At 38.5% G+C, this 24,443-nt stretch overlaps 1 protein-coding gene across 1 annotated transcript in view; it reads right to left on the minus strand.

Annotated features, from left to right (window-relative positions):
• The window catches only part of slc2a15b (solute carrier family 2 member 15b), a 46,558-nt gene that overhangs the window by 3,317 nt on the left and 18,798 nt on the right, over positions 1 to 24,443 (minus strand). The window contains exons 2-11 of the mRNA XM_052126045.1: positions 23,968 to 24,066; positions 12,422 to 12,582; positions 11,648 to 11,772; positions 9,181 to 9,326; positions 8,896 to 9,028; positions 5,523 to 5,710; positions 4,929 to 5,039; positions 4,515 to 4,616; positions 2,570 to 2,645; positions 1,934 to 2,061 (exon numbers count right to left, since the gene is read on the minus strand). Coding sequence (XP_051982005.1) covers positions 1,934 to 2,061; positions 2,570 to 2,645; positions 4,515 to 4,616; positions 4,929 to 5,039; positions 5,523 to 5,710; positions 8,896 to 9,028; positions 9,181 to 9,326; positions 11,648 to 11,772; positions 12,422 to 12,582; positions 23,968 to 24,066 — 1,269 coding nt within the window. The remainder of the gene's footprint in view (positions 1 to 1,933; positions 2,062 to 2,569; positions 2,646 to 4,514; positions 4,617 to 4,928; positions 5,040 to 5,522; positions 5,711 to 8,895; positions 9,029 to 9,180; positions 9,327 to 11,647; positions 11,773 to 12,421; positions 12,583 to 23,967; positions 24,067 to 24,443) is intronic.

Raw genomic sequence — 24,443 nt, forward strand, 5'->3', positions numbered from 1 at the left:
GATGTTGAAGATGTCGGTAAGAACATCTGCTAGCTGGTCTGCACATCCTCTGAGCACTCTGCCAGGAATGTTGTCTGGTCCAGCAGCCTTCCGTGGGTTGACTCTACGTAGAGTTTTCCTCACATCTGCCGTGGTAAGACAAAGCACCTGGTCGCTGGGAGGAGGGGTGGACTTCCTCGCCATCACGCCGTTCTGCACTTCAAACCGAGCGTAGAAGTCGTTCAGCGCATCTGGAAGGGAGGCATCTTTGTCACAGGCAACTGATGTTGTCCTGTAGTTGGTGATGGCCTGGATGCCCTGCCAAATGCGCCGCGTGTCACCGCTGTCCTGGAAGTGACTGTGGATTCTCTGGGCGTAGCGCGCTTTGCCTCTCTGATTGCCCGTGACAGTTTGGCCCTAGCTGTTCTTAGGGCTGCCTTATCGCCTGCTCTGAAGGCGGAGTCTCGGGACCTCAGCAGCGTGCGCACCTCCGCAGTCATCCACGGCTTCTGGTTGGAGCGTGTGGTGATGGTCTTGAGAAAGTGACATCATCAATGCACTTGCTGATGTAGCTGGTCACTGATGCTGTGTATTCCTCCAAGTTGGTAGAATCGCCATATGTTGCAGCCTCCCTGAACATGTGCCAGTCAGTACACTCAAAACAGTCCTGAAGAGCAGAGATGGCTCCTGCTGGCCAGGTTTTCACCTGCTTCTGAAGCGGTTTTGTGCGTCTGACGAGCGGTCTGTATGCTGGAATTAACATAACAGAGATGTGGTCTGAGTAGCCGAGGTGTGGGCGGGGCTCCGCCCGGTACGCGCCTGGGATGTTTGTGTAAACAAGATCAAGCGCGTTCGCCCCTCTCGTTGCAAAGTCCACATACTGATGAAGTTTAGGGAGCACTGTCTTGAGATTTGCATGGTTGAAATCTCCGGCGACAATAAACAGTCCGTCGGGGTGAGCGTTCTGCAGTTCGCTCATAGCCCCATACAGTTCACAGAGCGCTTCCTTAGCGTTAGCGCTGGGGGGAATGTAAACTCCGGTTATGCAAACAGTGGTGAATTCCCGTGGTAGATAAAAAGGTCTGCATCTAACAGTCACAAGCTCCAACAGCGATGAACAGTAACTAGAGACTAGCATAGAGTTCTTGCACCATTCCGTGTTGATGTAAACACACAAGCCACCACCGCGAGTCTTACCGCAGAGAGCTGTATTTCTGTCGGCACGAAACGAGGCGAGCCCGTCTAGCTGAATGGCGGCATCCGGAACTCTGTCGCTGAGCCACGTCTCCGTGAAAACAAAGACGCAGCAGTCTCTAAACTCACGCTGCGTAGCCTGCTGGAGTCGGATATAGTCCAGTTTATTGTCCAGGGAGCAAACATTTGAGAGCAGGATAGACGGGAGAGCCGGCCGGCTAGGGTTTGTTTTTAGCCTAGCATGGACCCCCGCCCTCTTTCCGCGCTTCCGCTTTCTCGCACACCGCTTACGACGTCCTCTCCCCTGGCCACCGGCATCAGGCGACGCCGAGGGCTGGAGGCCTGGTCTCCGCAGCAAGCCGAGTACGCGTAGCGCCTCCTGCAGGTCATCATGCAGCTTGGTTTTTGCACGAGTCTTATATTTCAGTAGTGTCTGGCGATGGTAGACACGAACACCGGTTGCTCCGATGTCCATGTGTTGCAAAAGTCGGGCTTTTTTTTAACAAAAATAGCACCAATAGCACAATTGTTTATGTTCAGCAGAAGAAAGAAAGTAATACACATCTTGGATGGCATGAGGGTGAGTAAATGATGAGAGAACTGTCATTTTGTGGTGAGCAAAATGACAGTTAATTAATAATAGTATTAATAATAATAATATTATAATATCCCTATAATTAATCTCACTGGTAGCATATAGTGCAGCAAATTTTCAGCATTTTCTGCTATATGCAATGTGTTCCTTGACAGACAGGCTTACCTGAAGGAATGGAAAGACAAAGCCCACAGTGAAGTTTGATATCCAGTTGAGAAATCCTCCTACAATGTAGGCAGCAGGTCGATGAGATTGTTTAAAGAGCTCTCCTGTCATGAGGAATGGGACTCCAGCTGTGCAGGAACACAAACATGACAACATCAGTGTATTTATTTAAAGCCATTTCATAATGCAATTGCTATAAATATTAATTAAATGTTATATTTTTAAATATTAAAATTTTTATAATTTCAATTAAAATTCAATTCAATTTTTTTTTCCCCAAAGAGAATTCAAGTGTACTGTTTCACCACCAGGGGGCACTAGTCTCTCATTTTAAATGCTTCATAGCCATACCAACCATAGGCTACATGTAAAAAGTATATAGTGTATTTTTTATTTTTTTAAATAAAGTATAAACTCCATTTACAAATAAAATAAATAAAAATACAAAGTCATATAATTATGCTTATATCATTCAATAAATATAATTTATTTTTATATAATTAACATACACAAAGATAAAGGGCCAGTTTTAAGAGGCAAGGGGCATATTTACATGAAGCACTGAATAATGAAGAGCTGGGTCATAAAGCATGAATGAAAAAGAAAAGAAATGCCTGTTCAGCGAGACATCCTCACCAGGCCCTATGCAGAATCCAGCGATGATTCCAACCACACAGGCCACACTGAAGTAACGCATGAATGCCACATGAGTCTAGAAATAGACAGAAGAACCAGAGACCAAGAGACCAATACATTATCTGATGAATCAATGAATGCTCTACCTGCCATTAGAACATCTTCCTTGAATTACTGCATATTGCACTATTTACTGACCCTCATGTCATTCCAAACCAAATTCCTTTTTTTAAATCTGTAAAACACAAGAGGAGATATTTTAAAGAATGTAACAATCACTGACTTCCATTCAATTGTGACTCACTTAAAGGGTTAGTTCACCCCAAATTTTTAATTTCTCTCATAATTTACACCCTCATGACATCCCAGATGTGTATGACTTTATTTCTTCTGCTGAACACAAACAAAGATTTTTGGAAGAATATCTCAGGTCTGCAGGTCCAAGTGAATGGCGACCAGAAATGTAAAGCTCCAAAAAGCACATAAATATATCACAAAAGTAATCTATAAGACTCCATTGGTTAAATCCATATCTTCAGAAGCTATAGAGGTGTGGGTGAGAAACAGATCAATATTTAAGTCATTTTGTCCTTAAAAAGTTGTATCCTCCTTGCCCATTAGGTGGCAGTACGCACAAAGAATTTAAATCGGCAAAAGCAAAAGAAGAAAAATGTGAAAGTGAAACTGAAAGTGGAGATTTACAAAAAAGGACTTAAATATCAATCTGTTTATCACCCACCCCATCATATCACTTCTTAAGATATGGATTTCACCACTGGAGTCATATGGATTACTTTTATGCTGACTTTATGTCCTTTTTGGACCTTCAAAGATCTTGCCACTATTCAATTGCATTGTATGGACCCACAGAGATGAGATATTCTTCTAAAAATATTCATAAGTCATACACATCTTGGATGGCATGAGAGTGAGTAAATTATTAGATAATTTTCATTTTAGGGTGTACTATTACTTCAAAGCTTTAAAAATCACCCAAAAGTAGTCTACGCAAATTGTGTGTCATATTATACCAAGTTTTCTTAGAGCATAAAATCACTTTGTATGATGAGTTGTTATTCACTCTCTTAAATCAAATATCAAATCATTAATCAACTAAAGTATACAGAGCCCAAACCAAATATGACAACACGTCAATAACATCAAACCTCATTGGTTTTGTGTCATGAAGTTTAGTCATGTGATGCGAAATAGCTAGTGAGTTTAGATATAATTGATGTGTCGCTTTCTTTGACTTGAGCTCTGTATACATTTTGATTGATTTGACAAAATAATGAGTTAAACTCTGATCAGTTCATCAATTCTGATTATACTGTAAATTATTGTATACCTTCGGAAGATTTGGAATAAGAAGCATTCTGCTATATGCAATATGAGTAATATAGACTAATTTTATGAGATTTCGGGTGCTTTTGAAATTTTAATGTGAGTCACTATCCACTGCTATTGTATGGAAAACAGCGTCCACAATTTTTTTTAAAGTATATCCTTTTACGTTTTGCAGAGAAAAGAAAGTCATATGGGATTGAAATGAGTATATAATGTCAGAATTTTCATTTTTGGGGGAATTATTCTTTGAAGTCTATAGTGTACACCTTCAAGACCATATGAATTCAAGATTGTAGTTATTTGTTATTTATGTCCAACCCCAAAAGTCAGCATCAACACAGAAAGAACATTGTAGCTCACATCTCAGCCAACATACAGTTAAAAGAGCAATTTTAGACTCACTCAAATCTATGGTAATAGAGAGTTTGCAGACTTTTAAAGAAACTAAGATTCAAGCTCCCTTGTTTAATTTAGTTCAGTGCTACCAAAATGCATTAAATGACTAATTCTTACTTAAGGGTCAATGATTCACTTGATTTTATTAAGACAAGGATAAGAAGATACTGGATCAGAGAGAAAATGCACAGGTCACACCTACCTGTAATATGAGGGAGAAAGTAATCCCAGCACAGCATATGCCCATGAAGGTAAAACCACCAATCATTAGAGGCCTCCTTCCCACACGCTCAATAGTGAAACACTGGATAAAATTCATAGGATTCATTTTGAATACAATTCTATTAGTAACAGAATGGTGGATTACTGTCTAAAGGGAAACCTTAGAGCATTCTTACAGACCAGTTCATTTTCATTTCAGAGATACTGTAGCAATTCACTTTGAAAGATGTAGTTTACAAACTGCAGCATCAAGAGTTACAGTAATTATAAGTGGGTTCCATTTAAAATTTTAAATGTTTAGTTTAAGAATCAAATATCAGATAGCCTTAGAAATCAGAAATGGATCTGAAACTTCCAAGTCTGTCTGGCTATGTAGCAGTCAATGTGTTCTCACCCCTATGAGTCCAGCGATGACCTCTATGGCTCCGGTGCCCACTGTAGTGTACTGAATCTGATGAGCAGCAATGCCAGCATTCTCGAAGATAGTGTTGGTGTAGAACCAAATCTAGAACAGGATTTCAAAAAACATTATGGCAATTTGAATGGTCACTGTCATTAATGAATGTCATTAATAGTTCACCCAAACATGGAAATTCTGTCTTCATTTACTCATCCTCGCCACCTGCCATATTTGATTTCCACCCTGTTTGTGGACTTTTATTATATGATTTTATTAGAGAGTGAATAATTACTTTAATTGCATTATGTTCTTCATACAAAGTGATTGTAGAATATTTGGCATGTGATGCACAAGTTGCATGTTCTACATTTATGACACTTTAGGTTGCTTTATTAAGCATGAAAGTAATTAGTATTTACTGCCATTGTATTAAATGCTGCCAACAGGACATTAATTAAATTATTTCCTTCTGTGTTCTGCAGAAGAAAGATAGTCATACAGGATTGGAACAACATGAGGGTAAGTACATGATGACAGAATTGTAATTTTTGGGTGAACAATTTCTGTAACTGTTAAAAACGTACACACCGCATCAATTCCAGACAGCTGCATCCCAGCATTAACAACAATGACCGTAACAAGCTGCCAGCGAACAGATGGATCCCTAAAGAGCTGCAGAACAGAGACAGACTCTACAGAGGACAAAGACTGCTGCTCTTCCTGTATCTCCTCCATCTCAGCCTGGATATTAGACTTAGTGCGGTACCACTTCAGTGCTTTAAATGGGAATCAGTTGCACAAAATTTGAGCATTAAAATATCAGAGTATCGGATCATCAGAGAATCATATGTTGGAACACCAGAATCACAGAATCAGCCAAACTAATGATTTATCTAATTCGTCCGGTCATCCTTCAAGATATGTTTAAAAAATAGGACCACAATATTGATGTTAAGCCTCATACTAAAACATTATGCTAGTGGACCGTTTTCACAGCCTGTGACGACACATTTCCACCTTATTTAGCAATGTAAATTAAGCAAACTTTTAATATTTTTTTTTTCTTATGTGGTGAAAATGTATAGTATTAAATTATTGTTGTTACAGTTATATTACCTTAGCATAAAAAAGAAATATATATATATATATATATATATATATATATATATATATATATATATATATATATATATATATATATATATACATACATATACATACACTCACCTAAAGGATTATTAGGAACACCTGTTCAATTTCTCATTAATGCAATTATCTAATCAACCAATCACATGGCAGTTGCTTCAATGCATTTAGGGGTGTGGTCCTGGTCAAGACAATCTCCTGAACTCCAAACTGAATGTCAGAATGGGAAAGAAAGGTGATTTAAGCAATTTTGAGCGTGGCATGGTTGTTGGTGCCAGACGGGCGGTCTGAGTATTTCACAATCTGCTCAGTTACTGGGATTTTCACGCACAACCATTTCTAGGGTTTACAAAGAATGGTGTGAAAAGGGAAAAACATCCAGTATGCGGCAGTCCTGTGGGCGAAAATGCCTTGTTGATGCTAGAGGTCAGAAGAGAACGGGCCGACTGATTCAAGCTGATAGAAGAGCAACTTTGCCTGAAATAACCACTTGTTACAGCCGAGGTATGCAGCAAAGCATTTGTGAAGCCACAACACGCACAACCTTGAGGCGGATGGGCTACAACAGCAGAAGACCCCACCGGGTACCACTCATCTCCACTACAAATAGGAAAAGGAGGCTACAATTTGCAAGAGCTCACCAAAATTGGACAGTTGAAGACTGGAAAAATGTTGCCTGGTCTGATGAGTCTCGATTTCTGTTGAGACATTCAGATGGTAGAGTCATAATTTGGCATAAACAGAATGAGAACATGGATCCATCATGCCTTGTTACCACTGTGCAGGCTGGTGGTGGTGGTGTAATGGTGTGGGGGATGTTTTCTTGGCACACTTTAGGCCCCTTAGTGCCAATTGGGCATCGTTTAAATGCCACGGCCTACCTGAGAATTGTTTCTGACCATGTCCATCCCTTTATGGCCACCATGTACCCATCCTCTGATGGCTACTTCCAGCAGGATAATGCACCATGTCACAAAGCTCGAATCATTTCAAATTGGTTTCTTGAACATGACAATGAGTTCACTGTACTAAAATGGCCCCCACAGTCACCAGATCTCAACCCAATAGAGCATCTTTGGGATGTGGTTCAACGGGAGCTTCGTGCCCTGGATGTGCATCCCACAAATCTCCATCAACTGCAAGATGCTATCCTATCAATATGGGCCAACATTTCTAAAGAATGCTTTCAGCACCTTGTTGAATCAATGCCACGTAGAATTAAGGCAGTTCTGAAGGCGAAAGGGGGTCAAACACAGTATTAGTATGGTGTTCCTAATAATCCTTTAGGTGAGTATATATATACACACATCACCACTGCTGCAATGGGGTTTCAAATACAGCTGCTAAGAAATTGACAGTAAACTTGACATCTTTCTCTCTTCTGATTGCCTTAAAGGTATAGTTCACCCAAAAATGTAAATTCTCTCATTATTTGCTCACCCTCATGCCATCCCAGATGTGCATGACCTTTTTTTTTTCTTCTGCTGAACACAAACAAAGATTTTTAGAAAAATATCTCAGCTCTGTCGGTCCATACAATGCATGTGAATAGTGACAAGAACTTTGAAGATCCATAAAGCAAATAAAAGCAGCATTAAAGTAATCCATATAACTCCATTGGTTAGTCATTTTTACTATAAATATCCACTTTCATTATAACATTCTTATTGTTTTGTTTTTGGCAATTCACATTCTTTGTGCATATCGCCACCTACTGAGCAGGGAAGACTTAAATATTGATCTGTTTCTCACCCACACCAACAGTATCATATTGCTTCTTATGAATTACGTTTATGCTGACTTTATGTGCTTTTAGGACCTTCAAAGTTCTGGCCACCATTCACTTGCATTACATGGACCTACAGAGCTGAGATATTTTTCTAAAAATCGTTGTTTGTGTTCAACAGAAGCAAGAGAGTCACACACTTCTGGGATGGCATGAGGATGAGTAAATGATGAGAGAATTTTAATTTTTGGGTGAACTATACCTTTAATCGACCGCTCTCTGTTTGTTCCCCTTTTGGAAAGTTGTCGAAGCATAATAGTGGATTCTTTTTCTTTTGCTGTAGGAGCAATTTGAAATGCAAAAATTATATTTGCCATGGTCTCCTATTCACCTCAAAAGAAGATTATCTGCTATTGTTTACTTCCCCGTTCCAAACCCAGAAATGTTAAAAGGGTCCATGGCATCATTTATTTGCACACAATACTGTCTGTGTTGTTTTAGCACCTGATTCACTAAAGGATATGTGCAAACAGCACAAACACAATTTGCATGCTAGAATTCCTCATTTAGCTGGCCAAAGTGCTAGGTTATGCAGGAAGTGAAAGATTACCATGGTCTGGGGCATACTTTGTTGGGAGTGTACATCATCGCTCCACCACTGCAATCGAGGCACCTAAATACTGCTACTATACTCTGATTACTGCCACTGCTACTCTCCTCTAATCCTATCACACATTCTTTTACATAGTCGGCATGTTTTCCTTTTATGTGGTCCTAGTAGCTGCTGTATGACTGCCAGGCCTTTGTAGTGTCAGCTAAGAGCTTCTATGAGAATCTGTCCACTAATCTCTCCACCACAGTCAATCAGTCTTAATGTAATTAAATGAGAGGTAAAAATCCTCTGGCATTCACTGAATTCTTTTTTGATGGAAGATTTTATTTAAGTTGCATAATTAACTTTTGCACACATGAACTTTGAATTCCCTTCCAGATAGTACTGTAACTGCCACATAAAAGGTTACAATGAAAATTAGCATTGGTATTTCCAAGTGACATACATTTGTTTTAAGTAGGAAAAAAAGTCTTTACCTGTGATAGTTGCATGAATGTTCCTCTTTTCTATCAACAGGTATCTTGGACTCTCTGGGAACCATGGCAACAACATGAGCTGTATAAATGCAGGCACCACAACTAGAGAGAGAAACAGAGGCCAGTACTCTTCCTGTGTGAGGGCACAAGATGATAAGATGACAAAGCATCCTTACAGAGACAGGCTTGACAACTATGTTGTAAAAAGACTGAGAGCAAATCTTTAAAGGATCTGTTTAACATGGCTAAACAATTATAGTGGAAAACTATATCTGTAAGCACTACCTTGCCCAAGAGCTCATGGAGCCCCAAAATCTGTGCGATAAACACTCCCAAACAGATAAAGATGCTTGGCATGAGTCCCAGGAAGCCTCGAAGATTCTTTGGAGCAATTTCTCCCAGGTACATGGGCACTACGCTGAGTGATATCCCTACAGGAGCACAAAACAGAGGAGCACATGTCAGTACCGCAGAAAAATGCATTGTAAGACATAATTAGTAATGGCACTAGAAATCCAAAGAGAAATTTGTTAGACAGGAAGGATTTTTTAAATTTAAACAAAAAAAGTGACATTAAAATAAAATGGCCATTATAATTCTTTATAATTCCTCGGTTACCATTCACTTGTATTGTATTGAAAAAAGATGCATTGGAAGTGAATGCTGACTGAGGCTAACATTCTGCCTAACATCTCCTTTTGAAAGTCATACGTGTATGGGTTTGGAATATAATGAGGGTGAGAAAACTATAGTTTCTTTTTGGCAGACCTATCCCTTTAAAAAGCCATGGAAATTTCTATAGTAAATATATATTTTTCTAATTATAATCAGCTCGGAAATATTTTATTGGCTAGATATTGCTCTTGTCACGTATTCCCTGTTGTCTTTTTTTTTTTTTTTGTGCTTTTATAAGTTCTTGTTTAGTTGCTGTTTCCTGTTAGGTTTTTGTAGTTCCTTGTAGTTTCATTTTATGATTGGTTTTCCCCTGATTATTTCTCATTCCCTGATTGTTTCCCCAGGTGTTCCTTGTTTTCCCTTGTGTATTTAAGCCCTTGTTTCCCCCAGTTCATTTGTCAGTTCTTCCATGTTTTGTTATGCTCTGTGCCAGGTTCCCTGTGTTTTGATTTATTCTGTGCTTTCTTGTTTACTTTAATAAAGCTGCGTATAGATCCATCTTGGGTCAGTTCTTCTGTGACGAGGCAGGCGAGGATCTATACGCAGCTTTATTAAAGTAAACAAGAAAGCACAGAATAAATCAAAACACAGGGAACCTAGCACAGAGCATAACAAAACATGCAAGAACTGACAAATTAACTGGGGGAAACAAGGGCTTAAATACACAAGGGAAAACAAGGAACACCTGGGGAAACAATCAGGGGAAAACCAATCATAAAATGAAACTACAAGGAACTACAAAAACCTAACAGGAAACAGGAACTAAACAAGAATTTCAACATAAAAGCACAAAAACAAAAGACAACAGGGAATATGTGACAGCTCTTATATAGAGTAAAACTTGCAAGCCATAGTGATGACCGATTTTTGAGTGAACTGAAGTGAATTGTCACTTATCCAACAAAAATAAATAAATAGATAAATACATTTTTTTTTTAGCTACTTGAGAATCGGTCCAACCAGTTAACAAATGGGTCTAAATGATTAATTTGAGAATTGGTTAGAATCTGAATGATTAAAAAAAATAAATAAATCACAAATGTCTGGAAGGAACTGGAAATTAATTTGTTAAAATTTGTGAGAACCATTGTATGAGCTTCACATCATCAATGGGTGAAATATCCCTTTAAGTGTGTTTTTAAAGGTTTCTTGTTTCAGTGGCATTCCCTAAAATTAAAGTCTTATAACTTTAATAAAAAAAGGAGGGTCAAGTGTTCTGTATCATAATATATATATATATATATATATATATATATATATATTTTTTTTTTTTTTTTTACTGATATAGATTATGATACAGCCTAAAAAATAGCTGAAAACCACTATTTATTTATTAGTTTTCCCCAAAAATAACTATTTTTTTATTATTATTTTTCTTATTTGACATTATATATCTCAGGGTGTAAATAAGGTAGCTCTCAGCATTTATTTTGTTCCATATCATGTCACCTGAGAATAACCAAAATATTTGTGTTGATACGACCAAGCAAACAAAAGATATTTCCTAGTGTCCAAAAATGTGTCCAAGTGTCTAAAAGCCTCTCTATACATATAAAAATATAATAATTGTACATAAGAACAAATACAACAATGACTAAAGATATGTTCTCTCTCCAAAGCATGCAGTCACTTGAGTCATCACTGTGTCTGTGTTATGTACTTGGCACCACATCCTGGTGGCCATATGTAATTAGAGTGAACGATCCTCTCTGCCTATATTTGGATGGACAACGTACTTCATTATTTCCGATTAAGTCATCTGATTCGGGAAAGCTAAAGGGTTTTTAGCCAGATACCACATTATGTGCTTTGTGCGTATTATACATTCGATTAATTTGTGTTGGGCTCGTTTTAAAGATAATCAGCTCCTATAAGTAATGGTATAAGATATTTTAAGTTCTCTTTATTTTTTTGTGAAGCTATAAATGAAAATGTGACATATAAGCAACACCTGCTAGCAAATTTCAAAACACCTTTTCAGTTTTGTTTATATTGTCTACATACATATAGACCCATATGAGCTTAAGGGCAAGGGTTAAGGGCAAACTTGTCTTCAATATAATATGAAATGAATTACCTGAATGTATCCCTGTAATAAAGCGACCAATGATGACCATCTCTGGAGATCCACATAACCGGCTGAAGCCCATCAGCCCTCCAGAAATAAACACCAGAATTGTGCTGCGCACCAGGGTCCCTTTTCTACAAATTACACACACACACACACACACACACACACACACACACACACACACACACACACACACACACACACACACACACCTTGAGCCTAATATAATGAGACGTAATTCCAGAAACAATTATTCCTTATTAGAGTATCTGTGTTAAAGGGTATATCCTACAGGGATGTTTCTTTTCACTTAATGTTGTAACTAATGAGCGTACAATCAAAAACATTATTAGGTCACACTTTATATTAGGTAGTCTTAACTACAATGTACTAAAATTAAATACATATAAGACTATGTATTTACTGTGTAACTACATGTTGTTCTGGAAAATTCCCACATTTTCTGCTACTGAGGTTGAGGTAAAGGTAGATTTAGAAGTATGGGTATAGTTAGGGATAGGATAAGGGGTTAGTGTTAATGTTAGGTTCTGGGGTAAGGGTTGGGTGAGAGGTAAATTTAACAGTGTAACTACAAATGTAATTCTGCAAGTACTTTAAATGTAATTACAATGCAACAACATGCATGTACATAATAAGTACATTGTATCAAATAGTTAAGTATTTAGTAGATAAGGCCATCTAATATAAAGTCCCATTATTAAAATGAACATTACAGAGAATTCACAAAAATTCTCCAAGAAGTTAAGGTGCATACTCTACCTCCCAAATTTGGTAACCTGTATTCCCACTGTGAGAGAGCCCAACAGGCCTCCGATGGCAAATATAGATACAGTGACTGAATACATAAGCGTGAGAGCCTCTTCATCCATTCCTGACCCATAACGCCTCAGGGTGGTTTGGTTATAAAAGTCCTTTATGTACTATGGGAAGTAGAAGAACAGAAAACATTAGCCTTTGTAGTACATAAGTAAAATACTGTATGTTTCAACTACCTTGAGTGGATGCAGGCACAAATTATCTTTGCAATATGATGAGATTCAATTACCTAAAACATTTTTGTTTCTACTACCTTGAAGCACACACTTAATGGAATTACAGTAAGTATGGATTGGACTTCAGAAATTCATCTGATAACATTTGAAAATAATCACAGGTGCTAAAAATGAAATAATGGCCATTGAGTCATGATGCAAAAAGGTCAGCAGAGGCTGCTATTCTCCTTTGAAACTTCAGAGGGAATATTATTTACAGTGAGAGTAACAATGATGGAAGGTGGTAAAAACTTGTTCCTTTTTGATAAATTAGAAAATAGGGTTGCAATCCTCTTGTTTTAATGTATGAACGGCAAAATTATTCTTGTGGGTGATTTTAATATGGCCACAGATGACAATTTAGATAGATGGCCTCCTAAGATAGCAAAAGATGGTGTGTCTAACAAGGTGGTTTTTGGGTTATTTTGATGTTTTCCAAAAATGTAACCCCAAACCACAGATATATACATGGCATAATAGTGACATGTTGAAGCAGTCTTGTATAGATTTGTGGTTTCTGTAGGAGGATATGATACACATATCTTTTGAAGAAAGTGTTTGTATTGATCCTCCAGTTCTTACAGGCAGTTCTTACTACATATTAATACTAATAACAGCATGACTAAAATGAGTAGAAGTGAATGCTGGATTTTAAACAATTCTTCATTATTTTAATGAATTATGTAAGAGTGATGATTTGGGGATGATAAAAAAATGACTTTATGCAGGGTTCAATTACCAACCAATACGGGTTGCATTGGGAATTCATGAAATAAACTCATTAATAAAGCTATTAAAATGAGTAAATTGATGGCCAAAGAGCAGTCCATCATCCAATACATTTTTGTCTCTGCTAAACTGGTTAATGGGTCATCTGGTAGATTTTCTCTTTTGAGGGGTATCAGACAAGGCTGTACAATTTCACAGTTTTTTCACACCGGTTCTTTCTTGTTTTGTGCATATGAATTTCTCCCAGGGCATTTTTGGGAACAAATAAAAAATGTGTCTGTTAGCCGATGACACCACTTTGTTTCTTAGAAATGCTGTGGTTAGTAAGGCAATTTGTACCTCAAATGAAATATTAGCAAGTGTGAGTTGTTTCTTCCAAAGAGTGCTAATTTAAATTCAATTTAAGGAATCTCTGTTAAGGAGGTTATTACATCAATCATTATGTCAGTGTGTTAATGGATGATAATAAAGCGCAATAAAGGATAGTGACAAAATAAAAGTGCTGCATAGTTTCTGTAAATTATACTTGCATTTAACATAAGTGCAATCATTATGTTTAAATTAACTTGTGCATGGATGTATGCACTTTAACCAGCAAAGTAAAAAAATATATTATATAGTCCTATCCACTGTAATTTACTCTCAATGACCACTTTATTAGGAACACCTGTACACCTATTATACAGAATGTGGGAAAAATATGATATCAGTAATTTCAGCTGTGGCATGATTGTTGGTGCCAGACAGGCTGGTTTGAGTATTTCTGCAACTGCTGATCTCCTGGGATTTTAATGCACAAAAGTGTCAAGAGTTTACTCAGAATGGTGCCAAAAACATCCAGTGATTGATAGTTCTGCAGATGGAAACACCTTGTTGATGAGAGAAGTCAACAGAGAATGGCCAGACTGGTTCGAGCTGAGAGAAAGGCAACAGTAACTCAGATAAACACTGTACAATTATGTGAGCAGAATAGTATCTCAGAATGCACAACACGTTGAACCTTGAGGCGAATGGGCTACAACAGCAAAAGAACACGTCCAGCACCTTATTAGGAGTATAGTTTTCCTAATAAAGTGCTCAGTGAGTGTATACGCCATTATAATGAATGCCTCTGCCCATCCATTATAATACAATTAAAACAAGTATGACCAATAAAAATAGATCATGATGGAAATTTTACAACAAGATTGATGGATAAAGATTTTTTCTAGTTCAACCTCTGAACATGATGCCTCACACAAACATCCCTAATAATTTAATATGAGCACAAAACACCACTAAAATGATCAATGTTAAAATGCTCAAGTGACCGTGAAAAGCAAACCAGATATATACAGGTGAAACTCGAAAAATTAGAATATCGTGCAAAAGTTCATTAATTTCAGTAATTCAACTTAAAAGGTGAAACTAATATATTATATAGACTCATTACAAGCAAAGTAAGATATTTCAAGCCTTTATTTGATATAATTTTGATGATTATGGCTTACAGCTTATGAAAACCCCAAATTCAGAATCTCAGAAAATTAGAATATTGTGAAAAGGTTCAGTATTGTAGGCTCAAAGTGTCACACTCTAATCAGCTAAACACCTGCAAAGGGTTCCTGAGCCTTTAAATGGTCTCTCAGTCTGGTTCAGTTGAATTCACAACCATGGGGAAGACTGCTGACCTGACAGTTGTGCAGAAAACCATCATTAACACCCTCCACAAGGAGGGAAAGCCTCAAAAGGTAATTGCAAAAGAAGTTGGATGTTCTCAAAGTGCTGTATCAAAGCACATTAATAGAAAGTTAAGTGGAAGGGAAAAGTGTGGAAGAAAAAGGTGCACAAGCAGCAGGGATGACCATAGCCTGGAGAGGATTGTCAGGAAAAGGCCATTCAAATGTGTGGGGGAGCTTCACAAGGAGTGAACTGAGGCTGGAGTTACTGCATCAAGAGCCACCACACACAGACGGGTCCTGGACATGGGCTTCAAATGTCAAACATCTTACCTGGGCTAAAGAAAAGAAGAACTGGTCTGTTGCTCAGTGGTCCAAAGTCTTCTTTTCTGATGAGAGCAAATTTTGCATCTCATTTGGAAACCAAGGTCCCAGAGTCTGGAGGAAGAATGGAGAGGCACACAATCCAAGATGCTTGAAGTCCAGTGTGAAGTTTCCACAGTCTGTGTTGGTTTGGGGAGCCATGTCATCGGCTGGTGTTGGTCCACTGTGCTTTATTAAGTCCAGAGTCAACGCAGCCGTCTACCAGGACATTTTAGAGCACTTCATGCTTCCTTCAGCAGACAAGCTTTATGGAGATGCTGACTTCATTTTCCAGCAGGACTTGGCACATGCCCACACTGCCAAAAGTACCAAAACCTGGTTCAATGACCATGGTATTACTGTGCTTGATTGGCCAGCAAACTCGCCTGACCTGAACCCCATAGAGAATCTATGGGGCATTGCCAAGAGAAAGATGAGAGACATGAGACCAAACAATGCAGAAGAGCTGAAGGCCGCTATTGAAGCATCTTGGCCTTCCATAACACCTCAGCAGTGCCACAGGCTGATAGCATCCATGCCACGCCGCATTGAGGCAGTAATTAATGCAAAAGGGGCCCAAACCAAGTACTGAGTACATATGCATGATTATAATTTTCAGAGGGCCGACATTTCTGTATTTAAAATCCTTTTTTTTATTGATTTCATGTAATATTCTAATTTTCTGAGATTCTGAATTTGGGGTTTTCATAAGCTGTAAGCCATAATCATCAAAATTATATCAAATAAAGGCTTGAAATATCTTACTTTGCTTGTAATGAGTCTATATAATGTATTAGTTTCACCTTTTAAGTTGAATTACTGAAATTAATGAACTTTTGCACGATATTCTAATTTTTCGAGTTTCACCTGTACAAATAGTCAAAGGCTGCAAAACAAACAAAAAAAAACCTTACAATTTTGCAGTTATTGTAATGTAATACAAACCTATGCATCAGCAACTCCTCAAAGAAATGGCCTACAACTCATTAAAATGATGAGCGGTGCACTTTAACTATAATCCAACCAGCAACACATTAGAATAAAATTAACTTTTAAAACTACCAATGAAGTTCCCTTTGCAGGTCTGCGCTCAAGAGTGGTAATGTCAGAGGACCATGTCAGCTTTTGATGGCTACAGGGCAAAGGCAAAGTGCCCCACAGGCTATAATGAAACACTTGTTGCACATGCGGATTACAGTCTCCAGATCTCCCTTGATTAACACAGAGGACGACGGACAACCCCTAAGCATAGCAAATGAGAACGATTAAATGGCTTTTTTGCAACAGAAAGTGGCATAGCTAGACCCTGGCTGAAAAGCCTGAAGCCCCAGATCTTTTGTTAATAGCCCCAAATATGTTTTTGCTTCTTGCAAAAGCAAGAGGGCAGGCTTCAATTCTGGCTTCAAACGTAAATGAATTCAGATCAGTGAGCCCAACTTGCATTAATTGACAGTTCGCACTTTGACTTACATACTGTTCGTGCTCAAGTTCATCATTCATCGTTATGAATGCCTTGTGTGGGAGATTTCTATTTTCTATATCGGGGGTGAAGCCTTTCTGTATCAGAGGCACTACGGTATTATTACGCAAGCCTTTTTTTTTTAATCCCCTTTTCTCCCCAATTTGGAATATCCAATTCCTACTACTTAGTAGGACCTTGTGGTGGCATGGTTACTCACCTTAATCCAGGTGGCAGAGGACATGTCTCAGTTGCCTCCACACCTGAGACTGTCAATCTGCGCATCTAATCACGTGGCTCATTGTGCATGACACTGTGGAGGTTCCCTGCATGTGGAGGCTCATGCTACTCTCCGTGATCCATGCACAACTTTCCATGCCCCCACTGAGAGCGAGAACCACTAATCGCGACCACGAGGAGGTTACCCCATGTGACTCTACCCGGGCCAATTTGGTTGCTATAGGAGACCAGGCTGGAGTGACTCAATACACCCTGGATTCGAACTCCAGGGCTGGTAATCAGCATCAATACTCACTAAGCTAGTGAGTATTGATGTCCTGGTGGTGAGCTTCCCTCTCTCCAGGACATATATACCAGGCGGTGTGTGAAAAAATCTCGGAGGATCATCAGAGACTCCAGCCACCCGAGTCATGGTCTGTTCTCACTGTTACCATCAGGCAGGCGGTATCGCAGCCTCAGGACCCGCACCAGCCGACTACATGACAGCTTCTTCCCCCAAGCAGTCAGACTGTTGAACACTTGATCTATCAGGATCAATAATTAGCACTGCACTTTATTCATCTATAATCTCACACTGGACTGTCAACATATTCTCCTCAATACAACTCGGAACTGCACACAAGAATTTCACCTACTGTTGCACTTGTGTACATGGTAGTGTGACAATAAAGTGATTTGATTTGATTGAGCTATCCAGGCCCCCATGCAAGCCTTATTTCTAAATATATAATCTATAAACCTCATTTCTAATCTTCATTTGTTTTTAACAATCCACACAACAAGTAGATTTTAATGCATGCATATACACTCACCTAAAGGATTATTAGGAACACCATACTAATACCATGTTTGACCCCCTTTCGCCTTCAGAACTGCCTTAATTCTACGTGGCATTGATTCAACAAGGTGCTGAAAGCATTCTTTAGAAATGTTGGCCCATATTGATAGGATAGCATCTTGCAGTTGATGGAGATTTGTGGGATGCACATCCAGGGCACGAAGCTCCCGTTGCACCACATCCCAAAGATGCTCTATTGGGTTGAGATCTGGTGACTGTGGGGGCCATTTTAGTACAGTGAACTCATTGTCATGTTCAAGAAACCAACAACCATGCCACGCTCAAAATTGCTTAAATCACCTTTCTTTCCCATTCTGACATTCAGTTTGGAGTTCAGGAGATTGTCTTGACCAGGACCACACCCCTAAATGCATTGAAGCAACTGCCATGTGATTGTTGATTAGATAATTGCATTAATGAGAAATTGAACAGGTGTTCCTAATAATCCTTTAGATGAGTGTATACAAAATAGCAGCATAGTGAGCAATAAGCATAAATAGCACAATACATAGGTCTTAAAATTATAAAACTGTCACTACCTGTACATGAGCTCTGCTAGTGCTGGTTCACATTTCCCTGTCATGTGTGTAGAGCTAGACTGCTGCGTTTAAATAGCCTCTTTGTGGTGCCTTGATTTTTAAATGGTTTAAAATCGAATGATTATTGTACTTAAGTCTGCACAGGGGAAAAAAAAAACACTCTCTTACCATTTCTCAAGCATTTAAACTTTGCTTTGTTAAAAACAACCTGGAATTATGTTTAATAACAGTCATGAAACCCAATGCAAGTGTTTTGCATTTATAAAAATTTAAGTTTTTATTTTGTAACTTTATTCTGTGATCCCACCATGTCGTTTTATTGCCACATTAAATAAAAAAAGATTTCGATAGTTAAGTCATAATATTTTGTGAATACAAATGACAAGAAAAAAGTTGTAGCATTATGAGATTAAAGTCATTATATTTAGAGAATAAAGTAGTATATTGTGTGAATAAAGTAGAAATATTAGAGAAACAAATCTCAATATTAGGCTAAACAGAGCGTCATTATCACAACGATAGAACGGACGCTGAGCCAGCAGCTTCATTAATACAAGAGATGGATGTGGTGGATGTAGTAAACTCATAATTTAGGATAGGATTATTAGTATCCACACTATGCAGTAAATTTTATTTATTCAGGAGAAAGAGCAGTCCGCTCGGCATTGTTTTGGGGTTTTCCTCTCTAAACAATACTGTAACAGAGGGGGGATATTACCACATATAATATCTTGATATAAACTTATATAATTCACAGCAGTTCCAATTATTTTTCGCTTCACTTGTGTGCGTGCCTATTTCTCGTGCCTCCCTTGACAGACGCACACATGTTGAAAACTCCTGTACTAATGCACACCTCATTCAAGACCCAGATTCTCCACTTTGCTGTTGGCCACCACATCACTTTGATGTTATTTTCTGTCACGATTCACTGTTGTCTGCCCTGTGATTTGCCTCTGTCATCTGTTCCCCATGGACTACACTTCCCATAATCCCCTGCCCTCATCACTGCCAGCTGTCTTCTATTGTCCTCACCTGTGTTTCATTTACTCATTAGTCTTTTTGTATATAATGCCCTGTTGGTTGCTTGTTCTTTGTCAGTTGTTGTATGTACCATGTCTTTTGACCACCTGTTCCCTATCCTTTCCTGTTTTTGCTGTTCCTGTGTTTTTTCCCCATTGTGGATGTTTCTTTTGTTCATTTTATTAAATACTTTAAGCTGCATTCAGATCCTGCTCCTGTGACCTCCTTCGATGTAACAGAAGAAACATCCACGATGGGGGAAAAACACAGGGCAGACAACAGTGAATCGTGATACTTTCCTTTCGATTTTTTCTCAAAATATTGCGACTTTAATCTCATAATTCTTTGACTTTCTTCTTGTTATTTTTACTTTATTCTAAAAATATTATGATAAATAAAAATGGCTAATTTAAATTGTTAAATTACTTTGATTTTATTGTTAGTATTAATTTCCACACAATGAACAAGGAGCCTACAAATTGTAATTCTCGCTTTGATCCTCCGCAATTTAAACTAACAAGTTTGATCCATTTAGTGTGCCTGACATTTGCTTATATAAAGTTCTGAAATGGTGTCAGTGTTGCACTTAATATAGTTATAATTTGACAGGTAGGGTGGTCATTTTTTAAGTCATGGAAGGAAGGATTCGTCTTATTTTTATATTAAAATATGGTCTGTGGGCTAAACCCTGGATTAAAGTCTAGCGACACCCACAGTAACAGACATGAATAATTATAGAATTTCTCAAAATAATTTCTACTTTTGTCTTTTATAATGGACATAAAACAAGTTAAAGATAAAGAAGATATATTGTTTGAAACATTTATTTATGATTATGCCAAGCATAATCGCCACATCTGGTGGGATGCAGCCCCACCCCTAAAGTAGAGATGCCACTGAGCCAGACTAAAGCCATCTTTGCACAGCAAAGGTTGCTCAAAAGCTGCATCTGAATTGTAATAAAGGAAATTTACGTAGATTATTTAATGCTGCCCAGAGGTGAGTCAGAGCAGACATAATTTTGTCTGCCTTTTATGCGGCATTGTGTCTTTACACATAATTTTGAGCAGGCACAGAACAGCCTTAACTCGCCTATGTAAAGACACCTTAAAATATGCCACCTTAGTCCCTAGTATCAAAGGCAGTTCTAATGCTGCTTTGGTTCTGTGTAAATAAAATGCAGTATCAGAGCAGAATTAAACTTTGTTATTGTCATACTAATCATAGATTTCCAAATTTTGTTTCATACTCATTTGATATTTCTGTAATCAAAATTGTATATACAAATCAATAATCTCATAACATTAATAAATTGCTGTGTAGATACACCTACATGCCACTTCAGGTGTTGCTTCTGATCCACCATTGCAGTGTAAAGATGGCCTTTAATATACAGTGGATTTAAAAACACAAATCTACCTGTGCTTTTTTGTTTAAAAAGTAGCTTTGGTAGAAAAACGCACACTCCCTTCAGTTAAAAAACTGCTCCAAAAATTTAAGATAAGTTGTCATTATAAAAAACAAAAAATAAACAGTAGATGAACACTGGAATGATGAAACCCAGCCAGGGAATAGACACAATGTTGAAAACCAGGCTGCGAGATGAGAATCTGACATGCTGCAGTGGGTTCAGAGAGCTGTAGTGCACAGCAGGAGTTTTGGCACTCGGGCGGGGAAGAGGTGAAGTCCAAGAAGGGAGGGGAGTAGTTTACTGGATTGAACATAATCCAGAAAAATCAAGAAAAAACAATAAAGTGGGTGATAAAATGGGCTAAAAAAACACACAGAGCCAGAAACAAGATGCGCCCAACATGGGCGAGACAGCATAAGCAGAACACACAAAATGATCTGGCAAACACACGAGATGGGAAAGCACATTACATAGGGTTACATGGGAAGAAAAACACACATGGAACACCAATTAACACAATGAGGAACAGCCAAAGACTAGATGAGGAGGCTGGTTGACGGCGCTGGAAACCTAGGGGACACCAGCGAATCAGACCCAGAGGGCACCCGTGGAGCAGGAAACGAGCAAAACAGGGTGTGGAGAGGGTCAGGGGTGGCCACATGGGGAAAGTCCAGAACTGCCAGAGGGGAGAGTTGATCGGCTGCAGAAGCAAGGGAAAGGGGTTGGTTGGCAGCGGTCACTGGGTAAAGGGCAGGATCGGCGGCGGCGGCAGGGAAAAAGGACAGGTAGGAGGAAGGACTGTCTCTAAAGCCGCTTAGGGGATAGGGCTGGATTAGCTGCAGGGGAAGAGACTGGCTCTGTGGCCACTTGGGAAAGGTCAGGAATTTGAGGAAACAGAACTGCAGCGGACTCGGGCCGCCTTCAAGGGCAGCTGCGGTGGGAGCAGAGGTCAGTTTCCTGCTCTTCTCTATCAGAGATTGAAGGGTAGGAGATACAAATAAGTTGCAAAAAAAAAAAAAACAGGGATTGTTTAATCAGGGGGTAGGTAAATGAGTGCTGAGGTAGGGCACTCTATGGCTGATAAAATTCCCCAAAAAGGATCCTTGCATATATCCCTGGTCTGTCCAGATGTTGCAGGATATGAAGCAATCCCATGTTGACTGCATCATCCACAGACCTGTTTGCTTGATAAGCAAATTGAAGGGGATCTAGAAAAGGTCCAATTTTGTCCTTCAGGTGGGCCAACACCAGTCTCTCAGATTATTTCATGACCACACACGTCAGAGCAATGGGTCTATTGTCATTAAGTCCTGTGTTTTTGGGTTTCTTTGGGACAGGAATGATGATTGAGCATTTGAAGCAGCATGAGACTTCACAATGCTCCAGTGATCTATTGAAGATCAGTGTGAAGATGTGGGCCAGCTGGTTAGCACAGGATTTTAGACAAGTGGGTGAAACACCATCTGTGCCAAGTGCTTTCCTTGTCTTTTGTTTTTGGAAGACACAGCTCCCATCCTCTTCATAGATCTTAAGTGCAGTTTGAATAGCAGGAGGGGGGAGGATGGGGGTTGCAGGAGGTGTTAATGTTTGTGTGACACTAGAAATATCCCCATAAACCACATTTAAAATCATAATACCATTGTAATTACCAGCTTGTAACCTAAGAAAATTCCTCATAAACCTGCCCACACACACAACAAAGACAAAGATCCCCCATTTAGCCTTAACAGACTGTAGGGGCAAGTGCTGTTAGCGAGCACCTATGAAGGCCAGAACAGTACACGAGGGGGTGGGTGGCCAGCACCACGCCCGACCGCCTTTGTCTCCCCAGTGGCGATGTTTACACACTGCACCAGGTACTCATTTTAGGCTGAGTCAACCTAGGGGAGGCCTGGGACCGGTTCAGATAATCATCACTGGTGTTGGCCATGAGAGGAAATCGAACTCAGGCACACACACACACACACACACACACACACACACACACACACACACACACACACACACACACACACACACACACACACACACACACACACACACACTCTATGTCTAGCCATTCTCCATTATTCTTCTATTAAGCTGTAGTTTATGTATGGTCATGAATGATTGACTCTGTGGCTGAAAATGTACCAATTCACATCTTCACATTTCTCATGAAATTAAAATAGACTTCATAAAAATGTAATGTCAGAGGGGACATTACAGGTACAAACCTAACATGCCACTAAAAGCTAAAAATGTATATGAATCCATATGAAAGTAAAGAAGTGAACACATTTTAGAGTAATTATACTGCATATACAGTATTCATAGTTTTCTTCTTAAATGAAAGTTAAAATAAATAAATAAATAAATAAATCTTGAAACGTTTTGTTGTGTACAATCAATCTTTTTTTTAAAAATAGAGCTTAATTTCCATGTATGTTGGGACAATTTAAATAATTTCTGTTGGCCATAACAAGATGCACATGTGATAAGTTCTCAGCATTGACTGCGTCATGAGTAAATATTTTTAATTAATGCCTTAAAATTAGCATGTATTGCAATATTTGCACTGGTGGTTTTGTGTTTGTGGTCCCTTTGAGTTTTGTGTCATGTGAGTGCATTTCTTTCCGTACACTGTATATGCGATGTTAAGTGCTGTGTGTAGCCATCATTATGTTTTGTGTGGTAGATGTTAATTACCCTGCATGTCTACATCTGCAAAATGTCTTTTCATATTTCTGAGATAACAAGATCGCAGCTTTTTACACTTGCAATAACAAATGTTTGGCAAAAAGTCGAAAAGAGTACAAATGAATTTTTCTCATTATAAATAGCTACAATTATGACTTGAGGACACATTTTTTCCTATTTCATACAGAAAGACTTGATCAAATCCATTAAAATCATTATTTTTTGGTGAAAAATTAGTTCATTGAACGTTTTTAGTTTTTAAGTGAATTAGTTCTCCACAACAAAGTGTTACGTGAGGCTATGTGAATTAACTTGAATTTGTTTATGTTACTCACCTCTGCAGGAGAATTAACTACAGCCAGGTTATAACCATAGAGCAAGGAGCTCCCAAAGGAGGAAAGAAATGCTACTGCTAACAGGGATGAGGTCAGGTGCTGTAGAGACAAGTGACAAACAGTCATGAGTCAGTAAACATTTAAAATATTATTTCTTCATAACAGTTTTTTTGGGGGATTTTAACCTTTTCAGAAGATATCTGGGTGGTAAATTATATACTGTTACTAAGTATGGAGGTTCTTTCATAAGGAAGCTAAATATCAGTATGACAGATCTAGTATGACACCATTCATTCCAGCCTGATGATTTAATGCAACAAACAATATTTTGATAATAGGTTTTTTCTGTTGATTTATTATTTGATTAACAAAATGAGAAAGCCAAATTTAATTTCCTGTATTTTACAACATTATTCTGCATTTTGCTGAATGTTGTCTTCAAACAATGTGCAAATTGAAGACTACAAATAAATCAA

The sequence above is a fragment of the Xyrauchen texanus genome, chromosome 5, assembly GCF_025860055.1.
Source record: "Xyrauchen texanus isolate HMW12.3.18 chromosome 5, RBS_HiC_50CHRs, whole genome shotgun sequence".
Taxonomy (NCBI): domain Eukaryota; kingdom Metazoa; phylum Chordata; class Actinopteri; order Cypriniformes; family Catostomidae; genus Xyrauchen; species Xyrauchen texanus.